At 40.8% G+C, this 21,623-nt stretch overlaps 1 protein-coding gene across 8 annotated transcripts in view; it reads left to right on the top strand.

Moving 5' to 3' along the window:
* Fmn1 (formin 1) overlaps nucleotides 1–21,249 on the top strand; it is a 368,583-nt gene extending 347,334 nt beyond the window's left edge. For 7 of the 8 annotated variants that reach the window (XM_060371809.1, XM_060371805.1, XM_060371806.1 and 4 more), the window contains 2 exons: nucleotides 12,265–12,349; nucleotides 13,838–21,249. In XM_060371809.1, coding sequence (XP_060227792.1) covers nucleotides 12,265–12,349; nucleotides 13,838–13,882 — 130 coding nt within the window. In that variant the 3' untranslated portion in view covers nucleotides 13,883–21,249. The remainder of the gene's footprint in view (nucleotides 1–12,264; nucleotides 12,350–13,837) is intronic. The other variant, XR_009587427.1, reaches the window with a different exon arrangement.
* The last annotated feature ends 374 nt before the right edge of the window (nucleotides 21,250–21,623 follow it).

Genomic DNA, 21,623 nt, shown 5'->3' with positions numbered 1-21,623 from the left:
TAATGCCTCTGCCTCATCATGTTTGGTGGAATGTTATAGTTCACCAGGACTGTATTTCATACTCAGTGTCAGTTGCATTGGTTTTACTTTCTCATATACTTTTGCATCTGAAACTCTTAACATTCAAACAATTCATGGCTTTTTGGTAATGCTCTTTTCCACCTATAAATCCAAATATATCCAATATCACATGCATAACAACTGCAAGAAAGGCAACCTAGAATTTTTACTACTGCCTCTATAACCTGTTCTCCACTCATTTTCTGCATTTCTTTTGATTGTTTGATTTTTCTGGTGGATCCTTGCTTCTAAAACATTTCACCAGTTAGGGTATCTTCAGGCCTGCCCCACTTATGCCCACACATACACACAAACCACACAGTGAATTATGAACTGGCAGAAGGTGAAGATGACCCAGGGGAGCCAGGACCCCAGGAATAAAGTCCCTGGAAATGCTTCACCCTGAGCCAAGGCAAGCTTTAAAAATGCCATTAAAAAAAAAAAAAAAAAAAAAGAAGAAGTTTTCTAATTTCATTGGCAATGCAAATAAGAAATTTCATTACATGCATAGCTATAGTTTATACCATGGGAGAATAGAGAGTTACCCTGTTTTCTTAGTTCTGGCTGACAAGCAACAAGGTTTTGTTTTGATTGTATCCCTTGAAGCTATTATGGTTCATTATGCAACTGCCACAGCCTTGACAACAGATAGATCCAGGCTGGTTTAGGTGATCCCAAAGGCTGGTCCCAGAGCTCCCGATTGGTCATGTTGCTGTAAGACTTAATAAGATCACCCCTCCACCTTCTGAAGACCCAGAGACTGTAGTGCAACAATTTTACATGACAATGTTTTCCCTGGAAAAAGCTCAGTTAACCAAAATTGTTATTTATTTAATTCTGCTTTTTTTTACTCACATGGTCATAATCATTCCAGCTAATTGTAAGAAGTCAACTTCTTTTTCTCTGGTCTTCTATTATGTGGGGCTGTATATGCCTGGCCACTGAAGTGCTTGAGCATTTGAAGGAATTCCTTAAAATACAAATAATCAACCACTAGTTACTTGGCAAAACTTTGACTTTCCCCCAATAAGTACCCTTATGGACCTACTCTAAACACAGGCTCATAAATAGACACAGAAAAGAAGATCTTCTTGTCCCACCTGTAATAAATTCAAATCTACTTCTGCACAATTACAAATATGTCACACAGGTTAAATAGGCTGAGGCTCACCTCTGAAAGGTGTGGATTATAAGTGTGCATGCACTTGTATGTGCATATGTGAGTGTGCATGTGTGCTCAGTGTCCATGGAGCCAGAAGAGAGCGGTGGATCCCTTGGAGTTGGAGGTACGGTCAGAGGTGAGATATGAACTCATGGCCTCTAGAAGAGCAGCATGCTCTTAACTGCTGAGCCATCTCTCCAGCTCCTATCACTGTTTTTTGTTTTTGTTTTTGTTTGTTTGTTTGTTTGTTTGTTTAAGAGCATCTGCTAGCCTTTTTTCACCTGGACATTGTCAATCCATTTCTTCTCCTTTCCTTTCTAACTTGAGGGTTTCTTATTCATTTCTTTACCAATATTATGTTTTAAATCTCAGTAAGAATAAACTTCTCATTCTCATAACAAAGACCAAAATAACTTTTACTTAAAGAAAAAAATAATAATTTTCCACTTGCCTAGCAACCTGAATGTAAGGAGTTTCACTATTGAGGACCTGGTTTTCTTCCTTTTGTAGCTGTCATCCTTAAGGGGTGGTCCTTATCCACAAAATCAAAGGTGGCTCATGCATTATCTGCCTTTGCTGCTACCAAGTTCCTGTAAGTAGGTAGGGGAGGATGTGCCTTCTCTTTTTAGTAGCATGAGCTAGAAGATCCATAGATCTGTTTTACTCTTAGCCCATTGGGTTGAACTGAGTCACATAGGCAAATACAAAAGAGACCAAGAAGTGCAGGCTCAGCTGGGAGCCGTGCACCCAGGTAAATTCCCATGAGTTCTGTTTCTAAAAGTGCCAGGGAAATTGTATGATAAAACCATTGGCAGACTTGGCCGCATTTCCTTCTTGTGGAATCAATGGTTAACTCTGTCATCCCTGCTTTTTGACGATAGCACTTCCTCTATCACCAAAAATAATAATAATAACAACATAAACCTCTCTGTTCTCACACTATGATGGGTCTCTTTTTCTCTCCCTTCCTTAAGCCTGAAGCCTTCCCAATTTTCAGGACTCTGTGCTCCTCCTCTTTGTGCTGGGCCTGGCTATTCACATTATCACCCATCACTTCTGCCTTGGCCTCCTAAGTCTTCCTACCTAGAATGGACATATTTTTTAAGGTTTAGGCCTGAATCTCCTAATGCGTAATCAAGAGGAGGTCCATCCTTTCTCTGCAAATCAGTATGTCCCAATCAGAAATCACGCCTTCTCAACGAGCTTGCCCAATTTTCAGTCACAACAGTATTCTTGTCTTGGTACCCCAAGACAAGCTGGGAAGCCAGTTCACTGTCAGTACTCCAAGACAGTTTCCCCATCTCTTTCTGATCCTTTCCACTTTTGCCTCCTGTGTAGTTACTGGTCTTCCCTTCATAGCTTCAGAAGCTCTGGCCCACATCAGAAAATGGTTCTCCTGCCACAGGATTTCTCTCTTCTCCTTGATATCTCTCAGCATTGCAGTCAGTTAACTTTCAACATAATTCTGCTTCCCACTGCTGATGAAATACAGGGGGAGGGGACCCTAGCCATGGCTGGTCCACTGACTTTGTGGGTCCTCGAAACCCTTCAAAGGAATGTTTGTTGCTATTTTCAAATAAGCACAGGGGAGTAAATGAATTGCCACCATCACAGTTTCTCTAATAACCAGAAGAATGAGGAATAAAAGCCTAGAACCTGCTCTCTACCCATTTTACTGCCCCTTTTCTTTATAGCCTCCTCACTTTGCACTTACTGTAGTGACCTCTACTGTTTCTCACACCTGTGGTTTTTCGTCTTGCTGCTATGCCTTGTTCTCAGCTATTTCATACTGACCAAATCTTAGTCATCCTTCAAAACCAGCTCTTCTGGAACTCTTCTGTAATTTCCTTAACTAAGTAGAATTGTAAGTAACTCATTTTACTATCTAATTACAAATAGAATTGTAACTAATTTTTGTAAGTAATTTTCTGTATGTGGTTGGTAAGTAATTTTGTAAGTAATTCTTTTTCCCTCTGGTCTGTAACTGCATGTTTTTCTTAACATCTGTATTAGTCAGGGTTCTCTAGAAAACCAGAACTGAAAGAATACATACATACATACATATCAAATTTATTAGAATGGCTTACTAATTATAGAACAACTATTTCAACAATGTCTGCCTACTGATGGAAAGTACAAATATCCAGTAGTTGTTTAATCCATGAGGCTGGGTATTTCATCTGGCCTTCAAAATATGCTGGAATCTGGAAGAAATAGTCTCTAATGGCAGTGAAGGGCTGAACTTTCTGGACAATGAGGGCAAGCAGGCAAGGAACAAGAGCTTCTTTCTTCCATGTCTTTTATATAGGCTGCCACCAGATGGTATGGCCCAGTTCTTCCTACCTAAAAGATCTAGACATAGGGTAGGTCTTCCCAACTCAGAAGATTCGCTCAAAAAAGAAAAAATCCCTCATAGGTGTGTACAGCAGCTTGGGTTTTAGTTCATTCCAGTCAAGCTGACAACCAAGAATAGCCGTCACACATTCCTTCAGCATTTAGCCTGCATTGCCTTAATATTTTAGCCGTTTATCTTCTCCCCCTGACCTCAAAGATGTAATCCTGTTTGTTGTGCCTTCGGTGGCAAATTTTCTGTCAAAGACACCCATATATATTTATCTGCATGAAAAGGGCCTCATAAGTACAGTCAAATATTATTAAATGGGTAGTGAAGATTCCCTGTAATTGTGGAGGGGAAAAAATGACCTCAGGAAAATGTGGAAAGAGAGAGAGCTTTGGGAACATCATTAATCTATCAAAAAGACTGCCTTCAGGAGACTTGAAGGGGAAACCGAAGCTGGGGTGGGTGGGTGGGGAGCGTTGGAGTTCAATAGCTCTCTAGGTCAGTAGCTTCAATTAGGAAGATCCTTGGAATCGCCAAGGATCATTGTGGAAATGTGAGCCCATTTACTGAGTCAGGATCCAGTGGGATGGGTGCCTGGAGTCTGTGGTCTTGGGAATAGCCTCCAGAATATCTTCTGTGCTTGTCTAAAGCTTGATAAATGCCTTTCCTCTGTTTGCCTTAAATATGAGACCCTAACATTTGGGTGCCCCTCTCCAGTGATTGTTATTTTTGCCAAGTTTGGAAATGACTAGACTTGGGTCATCTTGAAGGTCTCTTCAAACACTGATTTCCTGAAATTTGCGGCAAGAAACTGCATGTTGACAGAACAGATGAAGTCTGTTACTTTAAAAAGGGAGTGAGGACATGTGAAGTGGTCATGTTGCAAAGGTGTGTGGTCTGGGGAGACTCAACCCTTGCTTTAGAAAAAGTATGTAGTATGACCCTGGGATCAGGCTGATTAAATACTATCTTTTCTTTTTCTTAATCCACTCCACTTTCTCATGTTTTCATATTCTCATATAGGTTTGCTGTACATAAACACATACTTTTAAAAATATCTTTTATGACAGTGACTTAAACACATGCTCTCAAAATACCCATTATGTGTGTTATATAAGATATGAATGATATATAAGATATGAAACCATTCTTGAAGAATTCAATGCAGTGATGTCAGACTGTTCCTTTCATGAAATTTTCTCCAATACCTGTGGAGCTGTCTTTTCTGCAAAATTCTGGGGATTTCACTATGCCATCAATTGGAGCAACTAATGGTATTTTTTTCATTCATTTGATACTAAGCATTCTATTTCTTAAACTAGTTGTATCCCCAAGAACTCAAGTGCAAAGTCGCTTTTTATTGTCTGTAGCACCTCCTATTTCCTTATATACAGCATGTGCTCAATTAATGCTATTACTGTGTTTTATTTAGCCATGTCCAACTGATTATAAGATTTATGTATGTGGTTGGTAAGTTAGACATCTTAGTTGTTTTGACCCATGTAGGTCATTTTTGCACAGTGATATATATAATCTTAGTAAGTAGTCACAGAGAACAGACATGACCAGAGCAAGAAATACCAACTTCTGTGGTAAAATAATTCCCAACTCTGTTCTTGACTGCATTGCCTTCAATTTGTTTAAAAACAAATAGAAAAAAAAAATGAAGGAAGTTAAAAAAAAAAAAGTAATAAATCCTTGGGATCCATTGCTGTTCCAAGCCTCAAACTCTTTTGGCTCAAAGCAAGACCTTAGAGAGTATCTGTCCACACTCTGTTTCTCTACCTTGGCAGAGACTGATGGAAACCCAAAGTAAGTCTTCATTCAGCCAGAATGTTTCTAAAGCACTCATGTGTGGACTCCTGACAGCTCCGGCCGCGGGCAGGCATACAACAGGGGGCTATCCAGGTAGTATGATTTGAGGGGCGCCAGACAACCGCATCTGCTCTAGACAACCTCGACACCTTTTTTTTTTCTCTCTCTCTCTTAATTGTTTCAGCCACTGCACAAACAGCCTGCGTCGATTCTAGTCTTTGGTGAGACTCAGTAGGTGGCAGAGGTTTCAAAACTGGAAGGTGGGGTAGTCAGTATCTGCAAGCACATGCCTGTCTTCACTATCAGAATCGGGATTGTCTTCCAGAGAGGCTGGCTGCTCCCTCTCCACATAATCTGTAGGCTTAGGACACAGCCTCCTTCATTTCCAAGCTACCTCCCAATGCCTCTCCCAAGAGAGGAAGCGTGGTGCTGGTGCCTTTCACTCGGCACCTGCATCCCCGGGTTGGCTGGGGTGTTATGTCTACCAAGTGCAGAGTGATTGGCTTTAACTGATCATGCATTCCAGGGCAGGTCTAGCCCCATGCCACTTCCACTCCCCTGTGGCCAGGACAAGAAGCTCTGCCAATGGAAGCAGCCTTTGTTCTGCAATTAATCACTCCAAGTCAGAGTGTGTTTGGGTACTATCAGTGATAACCCTCGAGAGCGACGAAGTGGCTGATTTGTAGAGCTGTTGAAATTCAGGCCATGTGAGGACATCCTTGGATGTAAGTAGATAGCTTTCTTAGGCCCAGAGTAGAGGAAATGTCACATTTCAGGAAGGAGAAATCATAGGCTAATTCATCATGGAATAACTTTTAAAGGAGAAATCCTGATATGTAAGCAGTTAAGTCTTCTAAGCCTCGGATCTATGTTGTGTCCCTGCTGCTTAGTGTGGTGAAGGCCGATGAGAAGAACCTAGGAGCCATGAGAGTAGAAGGAAGAAGGTGGTGGTCAGGGGCAAGGGTCAGACTCCAAGGAGAAAATGGAGCTAGAAGAGTGTATGTGTTGAAGTGTGGGCCCATTGGCCTGCCTGTGATAAAAGGGTTGGAGTTACTCTTTTCATATCTCCTCAATGGCTTTTTGTTTTGTGTATTTTGCCTTTTTTCCCCCTTTGTAAATAACACGGAAACTAATCAGAGATGTCCTCATCCACTGCAGCAGTGACAAAGTTTTCTTTTCTGCAGATGAGTTAATGCATTGGGTCTTTTTTGTTGTTTACTCTTTTTTTTTTTTTTTTAACTGACAGTGAATAGTGACTTCAGTTTTTTCCTTACCTTTCATAACTATTAGTCTTGTGCTGTGCATGGTTCTACCATTAAGAATTTAGAAATGCCTATTGAGTGAATTCTGTTGAGAAGGATAAAATGATAATGGTTCCCACAGCCCCCATTGGTCTTGGGGAGTAGTGGAAGGTCACTTATTTAGAACTGTGCCTGGGCACTAGCTCAGTTTCCTCGAACCATGAATAAACAACTGATTCAGCAATCTGGAGACAGTACTTTTTGCATATATGAGGATTGTCCTAAGACCTGAACCAGTTCCACAGGGCCAAGCAAACGGAGCTGTCTTAACATCTAGACTACTGGAAGATAGATGCAGGACCAAGAGGGACATCTATAATATCCTCAAAACCCACTGAAACAGCCTCCATAATGGCAATTCCATTCCTGCTCAGGGAATCCTACAAAAGACACCAAAATGCTGTCCCTGATCTTCTATATCTGAAGTGTCATCATATCATTCACATTCAATGCCTATATCCAAACTTTACCCTGGTGGCTCTAGTGTGAAGCCAAGGCTGTGAGCACTTCCCTAGGCAGAAGCATCAGCCACAAATTCCTTTCTCATGTGTATGCTTTCCCTCAGCACACACTGGCAGCCATTTCAGTTCGCCGGAGCCTACACTGACTCCTGAGGGAGCATATTTATTACAGTGAAAAACAAGAAAAGGTAGTAGGATTTCTGGAAGTTTTGCTAAAGCATTTATGTACTGAAGGTACACTTTTTCTTTCTCCAACATACTCATGTCAGAATGCTTTTCCCTGTATTTAAAATTACATTTGGAGGGCTCGGCATATAACCCTTAAAGTGAAATCTAGGTGCTTTTTAACTACCAGCAGTCATGAGCAACTTTGTGTGATATTCTAAAGTGCATGTTGAGACCAGAAACAAAAATAGAACCCACATCTCAGCCAGAAACAAAAAACAAGTTCCTAAATAACTGAATCAAGGAGGAGGTTGAACATCTATGTAGCTAGAAATTATCTAGTCAGCCTATTCTCTTCAGTTAAATGCAAAAAGAAAAGAATGTCCTTACCTCCTGAGTGAGGTAGGAAACTCCTGGCCTGGGACAGTCACTAACTCCTCTAATATCAGTCCCCTTGTGGGTAAAGTATGATGTATTCCTTCAGGGATCCTGGCACACATATGTAAGTTGGCATGTAAAAATATTTAGCACATGTCAGATGGCCCGCAGTTCCCTTTCTTTTACATATTTAGGAGTCATTGGGCTAATCAATAGCTAAAACTGGGCTTCTAAAATGTTTTGCATGTTTTCCCCAAAAGTCGATACAGAAAGTAAATCTACCAATAAGTCTTCATGAAACTTTTCAACTGATTAAAATGGGAGACATTCATTCTTCAGATATGTGCTAAGAACTGACTTCTGCAGACTCGGGCCAGAGAGTGAAACAGGGAGGGTCCCAGGCATCCAGAAGGCCCGTTGATTTCTTCACATGGTTTGAGTGGCTGAAGAGAAGAAATAAGACACCTAGCTCTGAGATGAAGACCCTTAAGTATCTCAAAAGAGGCACAAAGTGCTTTTTTCCACTGAGAAAACAAGAAACTACTTTTGGCTAAGAGAGATGAAGGAAGCCTTCATAACTTTTACACTTAAGTAAGCAGTACAAGAATGGTAGGAGTTTGAACATATCTGAATGAGTAGGACAAGAATGGGTCCCTGAGGTGGCTGACAGGTAAAGCCAGTTGATGGGGTTATCCATGTGTAAAACTGTAATTTTCACATCAACAGTGTTATTTAGTGTACTATCATACCCACTTTTAACAGATGTGGAAACTGAGGCCAGAGGGATTAAGTGACTTATCCAAGAGCATTGATCTAAGCTGAACTAGCATGATGTTCAGAGGAAAACTGGTCTGGATCTGAAATAATAACTACAAATTATATTTAGAATAGAGGGGGGGATTTAACTGCTAAGCTAAAGACTTTGAATCATATTCTATAGTTCAAAGATTGGTAAATTATAGCCCATGAGCCAAATCTGATTTATTCCCAGTGTTTATGGATAAAGAGTATTATTGGAGCATACCATTGTCTGACCCCCCCCATTCCCAGTGTGTGTTATTATGCAACAGCAACAACAACAACAACAACAATAATCTGCAACACAACATACAGTCCCACCGCCTGAAATATTTGCTCTCTGGCGATTCAGAGAAAATACTTGCTGACCTCTGCTCTAGATGAGCAGGCATCATTTGAAACTGTTGGAGAAAGGAAGCCATATTTGTAGAGTCATGCATGACTAACTAGAGCCATTTTAAAGGGATCTAGATTATTTTAAAATTACCTCAGTTGTCTGGGCTCTCATCCCTTCTCATCTCGTCTCCCACCGTAGCCTTTCTCCAAGACTCCATGTCAAAACTTCAGGACTTTCAGGGTCCAGGCTGGTAATAAACATGGGTGAAGTGCGCTAAGTGCTAAGAAGCCAAACAGTACAAGGAAGTTGGCAGAGAGCACCGGTCAGTTGCTGGCTTCTGGCTGAGGATATGGTGGGAGTGATGGAAAATGGCACAAACTGAGTTACTCCTGCTGTACCCGATGTTGACCGTGCAGTACGGTCCCTCTCGACGATTGTGGACTCCATTGTTGAGGACATACAGAGACTGCAGTAAGAATTTGCCAGTTTCCTCCGTGCAGGATCCATCCTGAACACTGAGGATGTGATAGTCACCTGCAGTTGAAGGAACTCTTGCATCATGTCCTCACCACTGTTCTCCTTTATGAATTATTTTCAGTTTGCATGTGCCCCTTATGTGAGTATGCTTATAGAGGCACAGGTGAATGTGTGCTCATGTAAATGTGGAGGCCATGGGTCTGTGTCAAGTTTGTTTTCTTAATCATTCATTCTCTGCCTTAGTTTTCAAGACAAGGTCTTTCACTCACCAGTTGGCTAGACTGGCTGGTCATGGAGGTCCAGGAATCTGCCTATGTCTACTCCAACCCCAGCACCACACTTACAGGCATGTGCCACCACTACTGGCTTATGTGTACTGGGGACCCAAAATTAGGTAACCATGTTTGCAGTCACCTTACCATTTGTGTTATCTCAGTAGTCCTTCATAACCATCCTTGAAACCTGAATTCTTAAAATTAAGGTCCAATGCTGAGGATAGAGACAATGAAATTGTTTCCCCACTTTGGAAAGGCTCCAATCTGGCATGATGAGGAGGTGGTTAAAAATGATCACAACACATTAAGATATCTGAACCTTAAAGGCAGGTGCCAGAAGAGATGACAGAATCTACTCTACCCAACTAAATGTTCACTTAGGTAACAGGCTGCTAGTAGAGTATTGCAGTGGGACCAGGATTGTGAGTCCCTCACGATTTATTAACTTGCACAGTGACTTCCACGGCCCCAATTCACTGATATCTAGAGGCCCAAAGAGTGGGGTCACAGAGCCAACAAGACACTGAGGAAGTGGGAGGGTAGTGCTATTCAGAAGCCAGGTAGAAGGCCAGCTCCAAAAGCAGGGGCCAGAATTGACCTGTAGAAGAGAACTATTGAAGCAAAAATAATGAGCCAAATTGAGTCCTTCAAGTTAGGGACCCTGAGATAGATAATAATTGCTCTCTGAACAGAATCCTAGGTGAAAAAACTCCAGGAAGAACACAAGCTGAGGATTCTTTTGCATCTCCATCATCTAATCTGGAAAACCCCTCCAAATGGTCATTTTCCAGTGTAGTCTGACCTGGATTTGGTCTATGTTCTGTTCTTGACTGGATATATCAGTCACAGTTGTTGCTTCAAATGGGAAGTTTCAGTGGGCAGTTGTCTCTGGGCATCCTTACCAAATGTATTTCTTCTTGGATTCTAAAAAATATTACTCTTCTTTGTTTCATTTTATTTACTTTCTGTTGTACTGGTTGGCATGTTGAGCTCATTGGAGCACATTCTACATGTGGGCAGGAAGACTGGATTGGTGAATACATGTTCTAAACAGTTGTGTCAAGTCTTCTAAGAGTCAAGCCACTCTGCCATTTGTAGATGATAACAGTGCACAATTAAGATGAAAGTGTTTTTTTTTTTTTAATTTGAAACCTTAAAAGAAAAAAATGCTAAATTTTAAATATCTGTGAATTGGTCAATCTTTAAATAGGTAATTGTTTTCTTTAGAAATTTAGGAAAATTTAAAAGTAAAAATGCATCACCTAGAACAGTAGTTCCCAACCCATGGGTTGCCATCTTTTTGGGGTCGAATGACCCTTTCACAAGGGTTGCTTGCACAGATATTTATATTACAATTCAAAACAGTAGCAAAATTACAATTCTACTCAGTCTCACTTTGTCTCCTGTTTTTGTAGCAATCACCTCTATCATAATTTAGTGTTTTCCAGTCTATTAATGACAGTATAATTCTTTTCACGTACCTATTGACTATTTGCAATATCAAACATTTTGAAGAAATGTTTATTTGAATCTGCCCATTTGTGGAGAGAGTAATTTATCTTTAAATATTAACATTTTAATTAATTATTGGAAATATCTTTATCTTATTCACCTACTACTCCCCTACTCCTGTGTCCTCATTTTTTGTTTGTTTGTTTGTTTGTTTTTAGAAAAGCTATTTTATCAACAGATATCCTGATCTTCTGGCTCTTACAATCTTTCTGTCCCCTCTTCTTTGATGTTCCTTGAACTTTAAGTGTCTATATTGTTTTGTAAATATATTTATTTACATTAAAATAAATGTGTATTAATTAACACATTTATTAGTTGTTGGGAACCATAATTCATCTTTTGTATATATATATTTTTTTTTTTCTGTACAAAAGCCCTATATTAGATAGATGATTTGCAGTTTTTCTTTCCATTTTTAGGTTGTCTTTTCACTTTACTTCAGGGAAGTTATGACCTTGATACTTATAGTGTTCATGTGTTTTCTTGAAATTTTCCAAAATTCTCTCAGCATTATCTCCTGTGCAGATAATAGGCCCAAGCACATTGGACAGTGGTGGCCCATGGACACAGAATTCTCTTCATCCCTAACTGCTATGTTGTTCACAATAGCACAGCCTCTGCCTTGTTCATCTCAGTGGGCTCTCTAGTGAAAACTGAGCTGTGGTTGAGCAGAGAGCATTATAGCTAGAGTTTGAATGTACTAGCAGTATGCTCTCCAAAGCACCTGGCTACGGTTATGCATCAGATAATGTCATTCTGGCCCACAACAGACCACATAAACAACAGTCCTATGAAAAGTATAATGGAGGAAAAAAAATTATGTGTCTAATATTTACGATGTGCCTTTTCTTTGTTTTGATACCCTTACCAGTGTGTCATAGTTGCCTGTTGCATTCAGTGCGGGAACATTCCCTACAGGTTTATATTGCAGGTGTTGCTGTGAGCTTTCCCATCGGGATTTGCGGCTATTCACTAAGTGTCACTGTGAAGACAATGTCTTAACAACGCATTTGTCAGATTGTATGCTCAGGGTTATGTGACATTTAATGGACTGACAGAATACTGACCACTGAGCTTTGCATTCCAAAGTATGGGGAATTTCTGTTTAACTCAACCCGTTTACTTTTCTTCTTTTTCTCCTCTTCCTTTCATTTCATCCCTCCCCTCACGTTTCTATTTCAGGTTGAAAATGGCTCAGGCATCTGTGAGCAAACTGACCTCAGAGAAGAAAGTGGAGACAAAGAAAATCAATCCCACCGCTAGTCTGGTAAGCCACATTTTTTACCGTGATCTCTAGACTTTTCATTATAGCTGGGTACACTCCCAAGTGTCCGTGAATTTAAAGGACAAAATGCAGAGAAGAAATGGGGTTTTGGCATCCTTCCTCCCATCCTAATACCATGTGATCTAAAAACAAAAATTAGGCATGAGGGGGCAAAGCATGGTTTCATGTGTTTCCACTGCAAACCTAACAGTGACATCACCTCACTTGTGGTAAAGTAAATTGTGTCACTTGGATTTTATATCCATCTCCCCTTCTCTCTTATCTCCAGGCGCCTTCCTCCTGAAAGGTTCCTGAGTATTCACTATCATTCATTCTATTAGAAAAGGAGGCAGGACATCCCCTAGGAGTGATTAAGAGACTTGAGATGCAAAATTATACAGTCTGCCTAATGTCACTTGGCAAATGATGACAAAGAAACCTGCCCAGATGGGGATGGGGGTCTCCTCACAGTTCTTCCTTGCACTAGAAACCAGCCAGTCTCCTTATTCTTCCTTAAGCTTGAGAATGTTCCTCTAATGTTACATAGAGGTCACAACGATTCTCCACCTGTGTGTCACAGACTGCCCTAGTTACCTTACATGTTGCTGTGATAAAATACCCTGGCAAAAGCAACTCAAAGGAAAAGAGGGCTTATTTTGGCTCACAGTTTGAAGGTACAGTCTATTGAGGTGGTGAAGTCACAGAAGCAGGAGCTTGGGGCTTCTTGTCACATTCTTGGTGCAGTCAAGAAGCAGAAAGCTGTGACTACTAGAGCTTAGCTCACTGTCTCCCTTCAGGAGTCCAGCCTGTATGATGACATCCATAGTGGGCAGGTCTTCATACCTCAATTATCCTAATCAACATAACCTGTCATAGGTGTGTCCAGAGATTAAGTAACCCCTCACAGATGCATGATAGGCTTGTCTCCCATGAGATTTCAGATCTTGTCAGGTTGAAATGAACATTAACCATCATACAGACATTAGTCAAAACTGATACCTGATTAGGAACTCGGGATTACTGGGAAGAATACAGACAAGGCTTACATCTCAGCATTATTCTAAGACCTTAGTGAAGTTACTTTACTTCATTCTCTTCAAGGAAAAGAGGGCAATGGTGATACCACCTTTAACTTAGGTTTATTTTGAGCAAACTGGGGAAAGGCAAGTAGAGTAGCAGCTACACAATAGAGGTTCAGTAACTGTTAGCTACTATTCTTGCTTCCATAAATGAATTCCAGCAGGTATGGATGCTGTGCTGAGGAGCATCAATAATGAGACAATGGGAATATCTTTCTCCACATTGTATGGGAGGTTGATAGAATCATGCAACTGGGGATCCAAGAAGGAAAAACGGTAGAAATTACCTTAGTTTCTAGGGTATTTAGTACAATTATACTCTTCATTTTGGGCCAGAATTTAAGAAAGTTATCAAAACTTGGGAAGAAAAAAGTAAAAATGACAACAGATCTGCTTTTCTCTTCAACAACAGAAAGAAAGACTGCGTCAGAAGGAAGCCAGTGTGGCCACCAACTAAGATTAAAGCAGAAGGAAATTGCAGTGTGACAGGAGGCACTTCAGTGCTCCTTCAGACACAAGCGCCAAGGGGAGTTCCTGAGATGTCTGTCACAGAACATTTGCTTATCTCCTTCTGAGGTCACCTGCAGAACGCGCCTTGTGCCTTCTTTGAGAAGTCCCTTGTCAGCCATGGGAACAATACAAAGCTATGTATAGGAATATTACAGGAATATTTAATAATTCTTCCTTATGCAAGTCCAAAGTCTACCCTATAATAAGATCAGGAGATATGCCTTTTTTCACATTTTATTTAAAGCTGAAATTCTAAGCTTTCCAATGTACAACCTTGTCATGCAAAAAATTCTTTTATGCTGATTGCCTTGAGAGAACTCAAGCTTTGATCCTCACACACTATAGTTTTTTGTTGATCTTAATTTTGATCCTGTTGAACCAAGATCCTATGGCATTTTCACCAAAAATGTTCACACTTACCAGAACTGTTTTTTAAGAGGTTTAGTACTGTGTATCTCCCAGACTAGGAAAATAATTTTTGAGGATGATGATGATGGTGATGATGATGATATAATGAAAAGGAAAGAATTGAAATTTCACATGGGTGGAGAGAGAATAATAACCATAAACCTTATTCTGGACAAGGAGTTACAATGCTGGGAGTGAACACCAGCCATGAGATAGACCCATTCAGTTAACATGGCTTCCCGGCCAGTAGAAAATCTATACCAACTTTAATAGAAACAGGGCAGGGATGGACTTGGATCAAGAGTACTCACTTGGGTGAGGAACTATGTGGTTGTAAATACATTATGGATGGAGAATGAATGCTATGCTGACATTCAAATGATGTCTACATTGTATTCTACTACTTGTGGCCCAGTCTCTTCCACCACCCCAAGAAGTGTCCAGACAGGAGAGTAAATGCTACTCTCTACTGTGATTATGACCTTAACTCATAAGCTTGTGAAGGAAGATAACGAGGGACTATTTGGTATCTAAAAACTTATGAGCAGAAAAAAAGTTATTTCCAATAAAGTGAAAACAAGGAGGGTATGTTAATATTAGCCTGTGAATGGAATGTCAGGGACAGGTTATTTTTTCTAACTCTAGCCCTTAAATCACAGAGAAAAGCCACTTAGATATTTTTTTCCTACATTTTCTCCCCTAAGCTACCCCTGTTTGGGAGAATAAGAAATGGGACTGGGAAAGAACTGAGGACTGTGTTGAAGACTGCTTAAAAACCTAAGCCTTGATGTAGTGAAAGACTATGTTTTCTTTTCTTGTCGTTGGAGACAGTCTAGAGTTGCTCAGCATCTTGCATCTTTTGTTGATCTGGCTATCTCTGTCTGCCTCGTGCGGTTTGCCTCTTGTCTCAGCAACTTTCTAGAAACTTTGAACTTGCCAGATACACTAAGTGTCTTCCCAGAATCTGCCTGCCAGTCATCAGCCCCCAACTCAGGGACACTCCCGATAACAGATACAAGCTAATAAAAGCAGTACCATAGCCTGATGTTGGGCAAACCTTGTGAAGCAAGAGTAGCTGGCATCTAATAAGTTACAGATGCTATTTTCATTCAGGTGCTAACTGTCTTTCGGTTGCTCAAAGGAGGGAGTATGGCTGCATGGTTTATTTTAATCAAAACGAAGGGATGAGACAAAATAGACAACCAGATAAGGAACTTGGCATGACTAGATTGGCTTGACATTGCCGGTCTTTTCCCATTGCTTCTTGATATTGTTTCTCTTCGTTCTCACTCTAACTATGAAGAAGAGCAAGAGCCTTCGCAAGCAAGGTCAATTCCACCTGCAGGCTCCCTTCACTCCATGGTGTCCTTGTTAGCATCGAAGTGTAAATGAAAAATGCAGTTTTGTCTATACCCCAGGAATCACCTCAGCATTCCATGAGAGCTGCATATGCATAGATCTTTATGGATCCCGTGAATGGGATGAGTAGGAGCAGAAGGCTTTTGGTGGTGTCAATGCTACCTGACTCAGATCTCTAATGTGCACATGAGTCGTCATAGATGGCACTGTCTCTCTGCCCTTCTAGGACACGGCAGATCCTGCAGGCTATCAGGAAGTAGATCATACCATTGGGGTTGGGGATGCTTTGTTTCCCAGCATCCTAAGTCTGTTCTGTAGTATTTATCCTGCCCCCTTAAAAAGTCAAAGATAAAATCAATTAGAATAAGGATGCTTCAGAGATGGCTCAACAGTTAAGAGCATGTACTGTTCTTGTAGGTGGTCCGAATCTGGATTCCAGTGCCCATGTTGAGTGGCTCACAATCACCTATAACTCTATCTTGGGGAATCTGCCATCCTCTTCTGTTTTCCATAGGCAGCTGCACTCACATACACAGATGCACACACAGTCATACATGTACCATACAGAGACGTACATATATTCACATAATTAAAAAATAAAAATAAATCTTAAAATACCAACAGGGGACATGATATGGCAAAATAAATTTAAAAAAAAAAACACTAAAAGTATAGTTTTGTCCCAAATATCTCATTTTACAAAGTAGTTTAAATTCTGTTAAAAAACACTAGCAAGAAGTATATGTTTCCTTTTTTTTTTTTTTTTTTTTTTTTTTTTTAGTTTTTCATTTTACTTTGCCTATACTTATCAAAGAAAACAATACCAAAAGATGACGGGAAAGCCTATGTTTCCATAGATTTGGTAATGTACAAATAAGTGTAATTATTGGATCACAAAACAGAGACTATGAAATCCAAAGTGGCAGCATCCCTAAGGAAGTAGATATGAAATTGAATGGCCATGATGGCTGCTGGGAGGGAGCAAAGCTCCTGGCATCCTCACCGGAGACTGCAGCTTATGCCGGCCATTTTTCCTATGAAAGAGCCTAGGATTGTCTTAGGAGACTCAGTCTAGAAAATGCCCCTTAGAGAAAGGCATGGTGTCCTGGAGTTGGGTGTGTCTGTGTTCTTCCTATGAAGTCTCCTAAGAGGAGCTTATAAATGAGTAGAACATCAGAAGACCAGGCAATTCAGAGTTCAGCTATTTGGGCTTGAGGGACCCTGCAGCTAAGTAGAGTGTACTGGATAAAGCAATGAACTTTCACCCATGCCAGCTACTTCATCTGCATAAAGAAGTCTGCGATGCAGGTGAGACAGGTCTGTTCTGAAACTGATGAGGTTCTAAAAGAATGGATTAACTTTTAGCTCTCACCAGAAGCAGATAATATCGGATATGTTTTCACCTTTTGGTTATAGAAAGAAACAACCCAGCTGCTTTGAAGCCATGGCTGATGTAGAATTGATTTAAAGAAAATCACCTCCAAAACTCACCTCAGCAGCTCTACCCCCACTCAGACTTACGCAAGTGTTTTAATGTTGGTGGCAATTGGATCCAGGCACAACCATGCTCAGTTACACAGCTGCACAGGACCAAGAAGAACGTTTTGTGTCATTCCTGCTTCCCTGTCGGCTGTTGACTCCTTGTCAGTACTTACTGGTTTCTTCATTCTTCACTTCCCTCCGCAAGGATGGGCAATCTACCAGACTCTCTCGAGATAACACTTTGCCAGGTAGGGGTGAATTTAAGAGTTTCAGCGCGTTTCACACCAAGCCAGTTCAGTAGCCTTGTTTGTTCCAAGATAATGCCTTATATCACATTTGGGGAATATGACTACTTAACAGCTTACTCGGAAACATGGAGACGCTAAAACAGTAGCTCGCTGACTGGGTCTCTTCAGCTGTCATCAGGCTTCTACCAAAAGAATGACTAGAAAAGCAAAAGGAGCCATGTGCTGTCCTTGAGCATGCGTACTCGTGTGCATCCCCCACTCTCAACTCATCCCCAAACACTCTATGGAGGACCAGTGCCACTGAGGCCCTTTTATTTCTCTGTTTTCTCTTTCCTTCAGTCTGTAGCTCGCATGAACCCTGCGAAATTAAAAAAAAAAAAATGAATTCCATATCTTTGCTGTCAAATAGTTGGTGCAGAAGAGACTGACCTATCCTTAGTTAACTTGTTTGGTTTTAAGTAACAGACCACGCCTGCATATTCCATACACTTCACGCTACAAACTCCATCTGTCCTCAGGTAATTGTCTGGTTTTCAGTCTTAAGTGTACAAGACTGGACACTGACCTGGCTGCTTCTGTGGTTCCACGGTTGTTGTTCATGGTTCGTGTGACATGCAATAGCACTGGCAACCGAGACACGAGTGAGTCAGTGTGCTCAGGCAGAAATGAACACCCCAAGGACATGACAGGGAATAGACCGGCTCTAGGACATCAGGGGCGCCATCTAGGCTGAGTGCTTACCTTAAGAATTTCTTGTGCGCTCCACTTCTGAAGCTGTAAAAATGTCTTAGAATACACATCCAATAAATAGTGCGAGTTTCCAATGTGTTATCTTGTACTTATCAGGTAGGAAATCAAGTGTATGTCAACATGGCTTATCAAAGTCATGGCTGCTCTCCAACGCTATTTCCTCCCAGGACTTTCTTCAACTTCCTTGTTAGGAGGCGAGGTATTTTTTAATTGTTCACCTTAGTTGGCTTTCCACGTCAATACTTCTCAAAGGCCAGCCCTGGAGACCACTGAGCACCCAGGGAGGTTTACTCTGCCTCCCCCTAGCATCCCTGAGAGATGTTCAGAAACGAGCAATTCTGGAGGTCCGTGGAATGAATTTTAATCTCTCTTATGTCTGTACAGTGTACAAAAAGGAGCGCTCAGCATGCACAAATTATACTGCTCATCCATCGAAAGGCCAAGAAGCATTTAGAATACTTGCATTGTAGATATGTTTTGTGAACCACGAATTATCTTTTTTTCTATTTTTTTTTAAAAGATATACTCATTTTTATTTTATGAGTGCCTTCATGTATATATGTGCACCACTGGTGTACCTGGTGTCTGCAGAAGCCAGGAGGAGGCTGTTAGATTCCCCTGGAACTGGAGTTACAAATGGTTGTGTGCAACTGTGTGGGTACTTGGAACTGAACTTGGATCTGCTGCAAGAGCAGCAAGCGCTATTAACCACTGACCCATTTCTCCAGCCCCCCTTCTGATCATCTTTCTCTGGATATAACCTAAGTTCTCCTGTCTGACCGTCAGTCTCGCTAGTGGTTCGAACTGATCTTGGAAGGCATTTGCTACTCTTGGAAACAAACCCATAAGTAAAGAAGCAGGTCTTGAACTGATTCTGCGGTGATTCAAGTAGGATTTCGGGGTCTACCAAAGGCATAGGTTTCTTCCAAAATCATTAATTTTATAATTCTGCCAGTTTAAAGCTTCCTGAGACACAAAGACTCCGCCCCTGCTGTCCTGCTGACCACTGGGTGTGAAATCTTTGAGGCATAGGCTTTCAGAAAAAAGGATTTCCCTTTAAGGGAACAATCTAAGATACTCTCTGAGAGGCAGAAAGTTTACAAATTAGACACTGGATATTTTTTAAGAACCTTCAGCGGAAGCATGTCATCAATTCATCACAGTCTTTTCCAGTCTTTGAGTTATAATCCAGACTAGTGTGGGAAGCGGCCTCCCTGAACTTTGATTTAGGGATCGTGTTTTGGCCTGGAAAATAAACATTGGCCTGCATGTCTAGAAACTCCCTGAAGTCAGTTAGCATCCTAATACAAGTCAGATGCTACAGAAATGCAAGTCACTTCCAGTCATTTATGGTTTGGCTTGGTTCAGTTTTTTTTTTTTAATTTTCTTAGCACCACCTGGGATCACGGAGGCTGCTTCCTAAGATTCATGCAAGCTCCGCAAGCGTCTCCCATCCACCTTCTGAGATCTCAGGCAGTATGGGATGACTGAGGAAAACCAGCAAGCAGGAGAGAAGAAAAACTGAACAAATCCAGTGTAGTGCTTTGCACGACTTTCACCATGATAGTGCCAGGGGCAGCTTTTAATAGAAATTGAAGTCATTTGTATTAGGAAAATAGGGGTGTCCTGTATGTTGTTATAGCTCAATGACAGACTCGGTGCTGCAAAGGCAGGTCCTCCAATGAGACTGGGTCATGCTTCAGATTCTGTTACAGGTGTCACTTGGCCAAGGACCTTCTTGTTCCCTCTCAGGCTGCTCCCGAGCCCTCTCAGCACCCAGTGTCCTCTACCTTTCCTCCATCCCACACTTCATCTTCAGCCTCCCCTCCCTTCATAGACCGCAGCCCTCTCCTGAAGGGCCCCTGCAGCTACCCTCTACCTCTGCAGCATAGACACTGAATGTCCCATGTAACTCTCACACCCTGTGCTCCAGTGTTCAGTGTTTGGACAGAGCACCACTGTCACCAAGGAGCCTGTGTGAGACACACCGCCGAGACTGCCTCTCGTTAATGTCACCATCACCTCATCACTTGGGCAAAGAGGGAAAAATCCATAAAGAAGGTGGAAAATGCATTAATGCATTTCGTTTTTCATTTTGTTCTACTTTATTAAAAAGGCCGGGTGTTCTGGTTCTTGGTTTCTCGTAGATTTTTAAACTATCTAATTAGAGAACACTTTTGATCCGTCACAGCAGGTCACCATCCACGACAAGGCTAAATCTCGGACTCTGAGCTTCCTGTGCTGCCGGACAAATGGAGCTCTGTGCAAACATTTTGAATCGTAACACTTCTTATCACCACTCCATTCTTACTACCACTCATGACTCAAACATCTACCACCATCTGAATCGGGATGTTGACATTTTGTGGTTATTTTCAGATTAACAGTAACTTGTTATGCTCTTAAAAGCACTCATAGAAAGTGTAGCATGTCCTGAATAGTTTACTATTTTGTCATGTTAAGATTCAGCCTTTCTGAACTTGAACTGTTAGACCAATCTGTAGATGTAGCGCTAACCAATAGAAGGAAGACAGCTTTGGAAAGGAGAAGGCACTTTAGAGACATGAAACCTTATATTACATGCTCTTGGATGTTTCTAAACTTAATAAGCTAACTGAATTTGGGTATTTTCCATTTAAGTTAAAAACAATATGTATTTCTAATTTGCATATTTAATTTCATCAACACTGAGAAATGTTCATGAGTTGAATTTGTAAATGTAATTTGCAACCAAATGAAGTATTTATTCTTAAAAAGAAAAGGTGAAGGAGCCAATATCAACTTGTACATAGTGAAAATATGTGTGTATATATATATTTTCTTCTCAACACTACTTGATTATTATATCAAGTGTATTTTTGTACATAATATATATTGGTTAGAAAAATTTAGATTGCCTATTGAGAGAAATTCTGTGATGGATTATATATATCCTAATCTATTCATATTCTGTTGATTTGTTTTAAAAGATAGAACTCTATTTTTTTGAATTTCCAAAGAATTGCATTCACAGCTTCAACTTGTAAATACGCTAAGGGTATTTTAATAAATCTTGGTTTCATGTCCATCTGGTGTGTGGTAATGTTTTTGTTTCAGCAGCCATTTGATGCAGTCCTGTCTAACTTGCATTTCTGCTGTTTGCAGTAGTTCTACTGAACTGCAAGGGCTAGGTTCAAGTAAGTGCACCATTTAGTCCTTTTTTCCCCATCCACCTAATCCTCAATGAGCAAGCTGGCTAAACATTCTAGACTAATAACAAATGGAAATCCAGCCAGACCTTATCCAAAACAGTGCTAGTAGAACATAAATTTTTCAAGGAGGGGACACACAGGAATGGTGACTTCAAGTTACAGGTGGAAAATTATATACTAGGGAGATGTAATAGAATATAATTACATATATTCTGGCCCCAAGCAAAGGTACAAGGTTTTTGTTTTGTTC

The sequence above is a fragment of the Meriones unguiculatus genome, chromosome 18 (genome assembly GCF_030254825.1).
Source record: "Meriones unguiculatus strain TT.TT164.6M chromosome 18, Bangor_MerUng_6.1, whole genome shotgun sequence".
NCBI lineage: Eukaryota > Metazoa > Chordata > Mammalia > Rodentia > Muridae > Meriones > Meriones unguiculatus.
The sequence above is the reverse complement of the archived record's forward strand: the minus strand, read 5'-3'. Positions and strand labels throughout refer to the sequence as shown.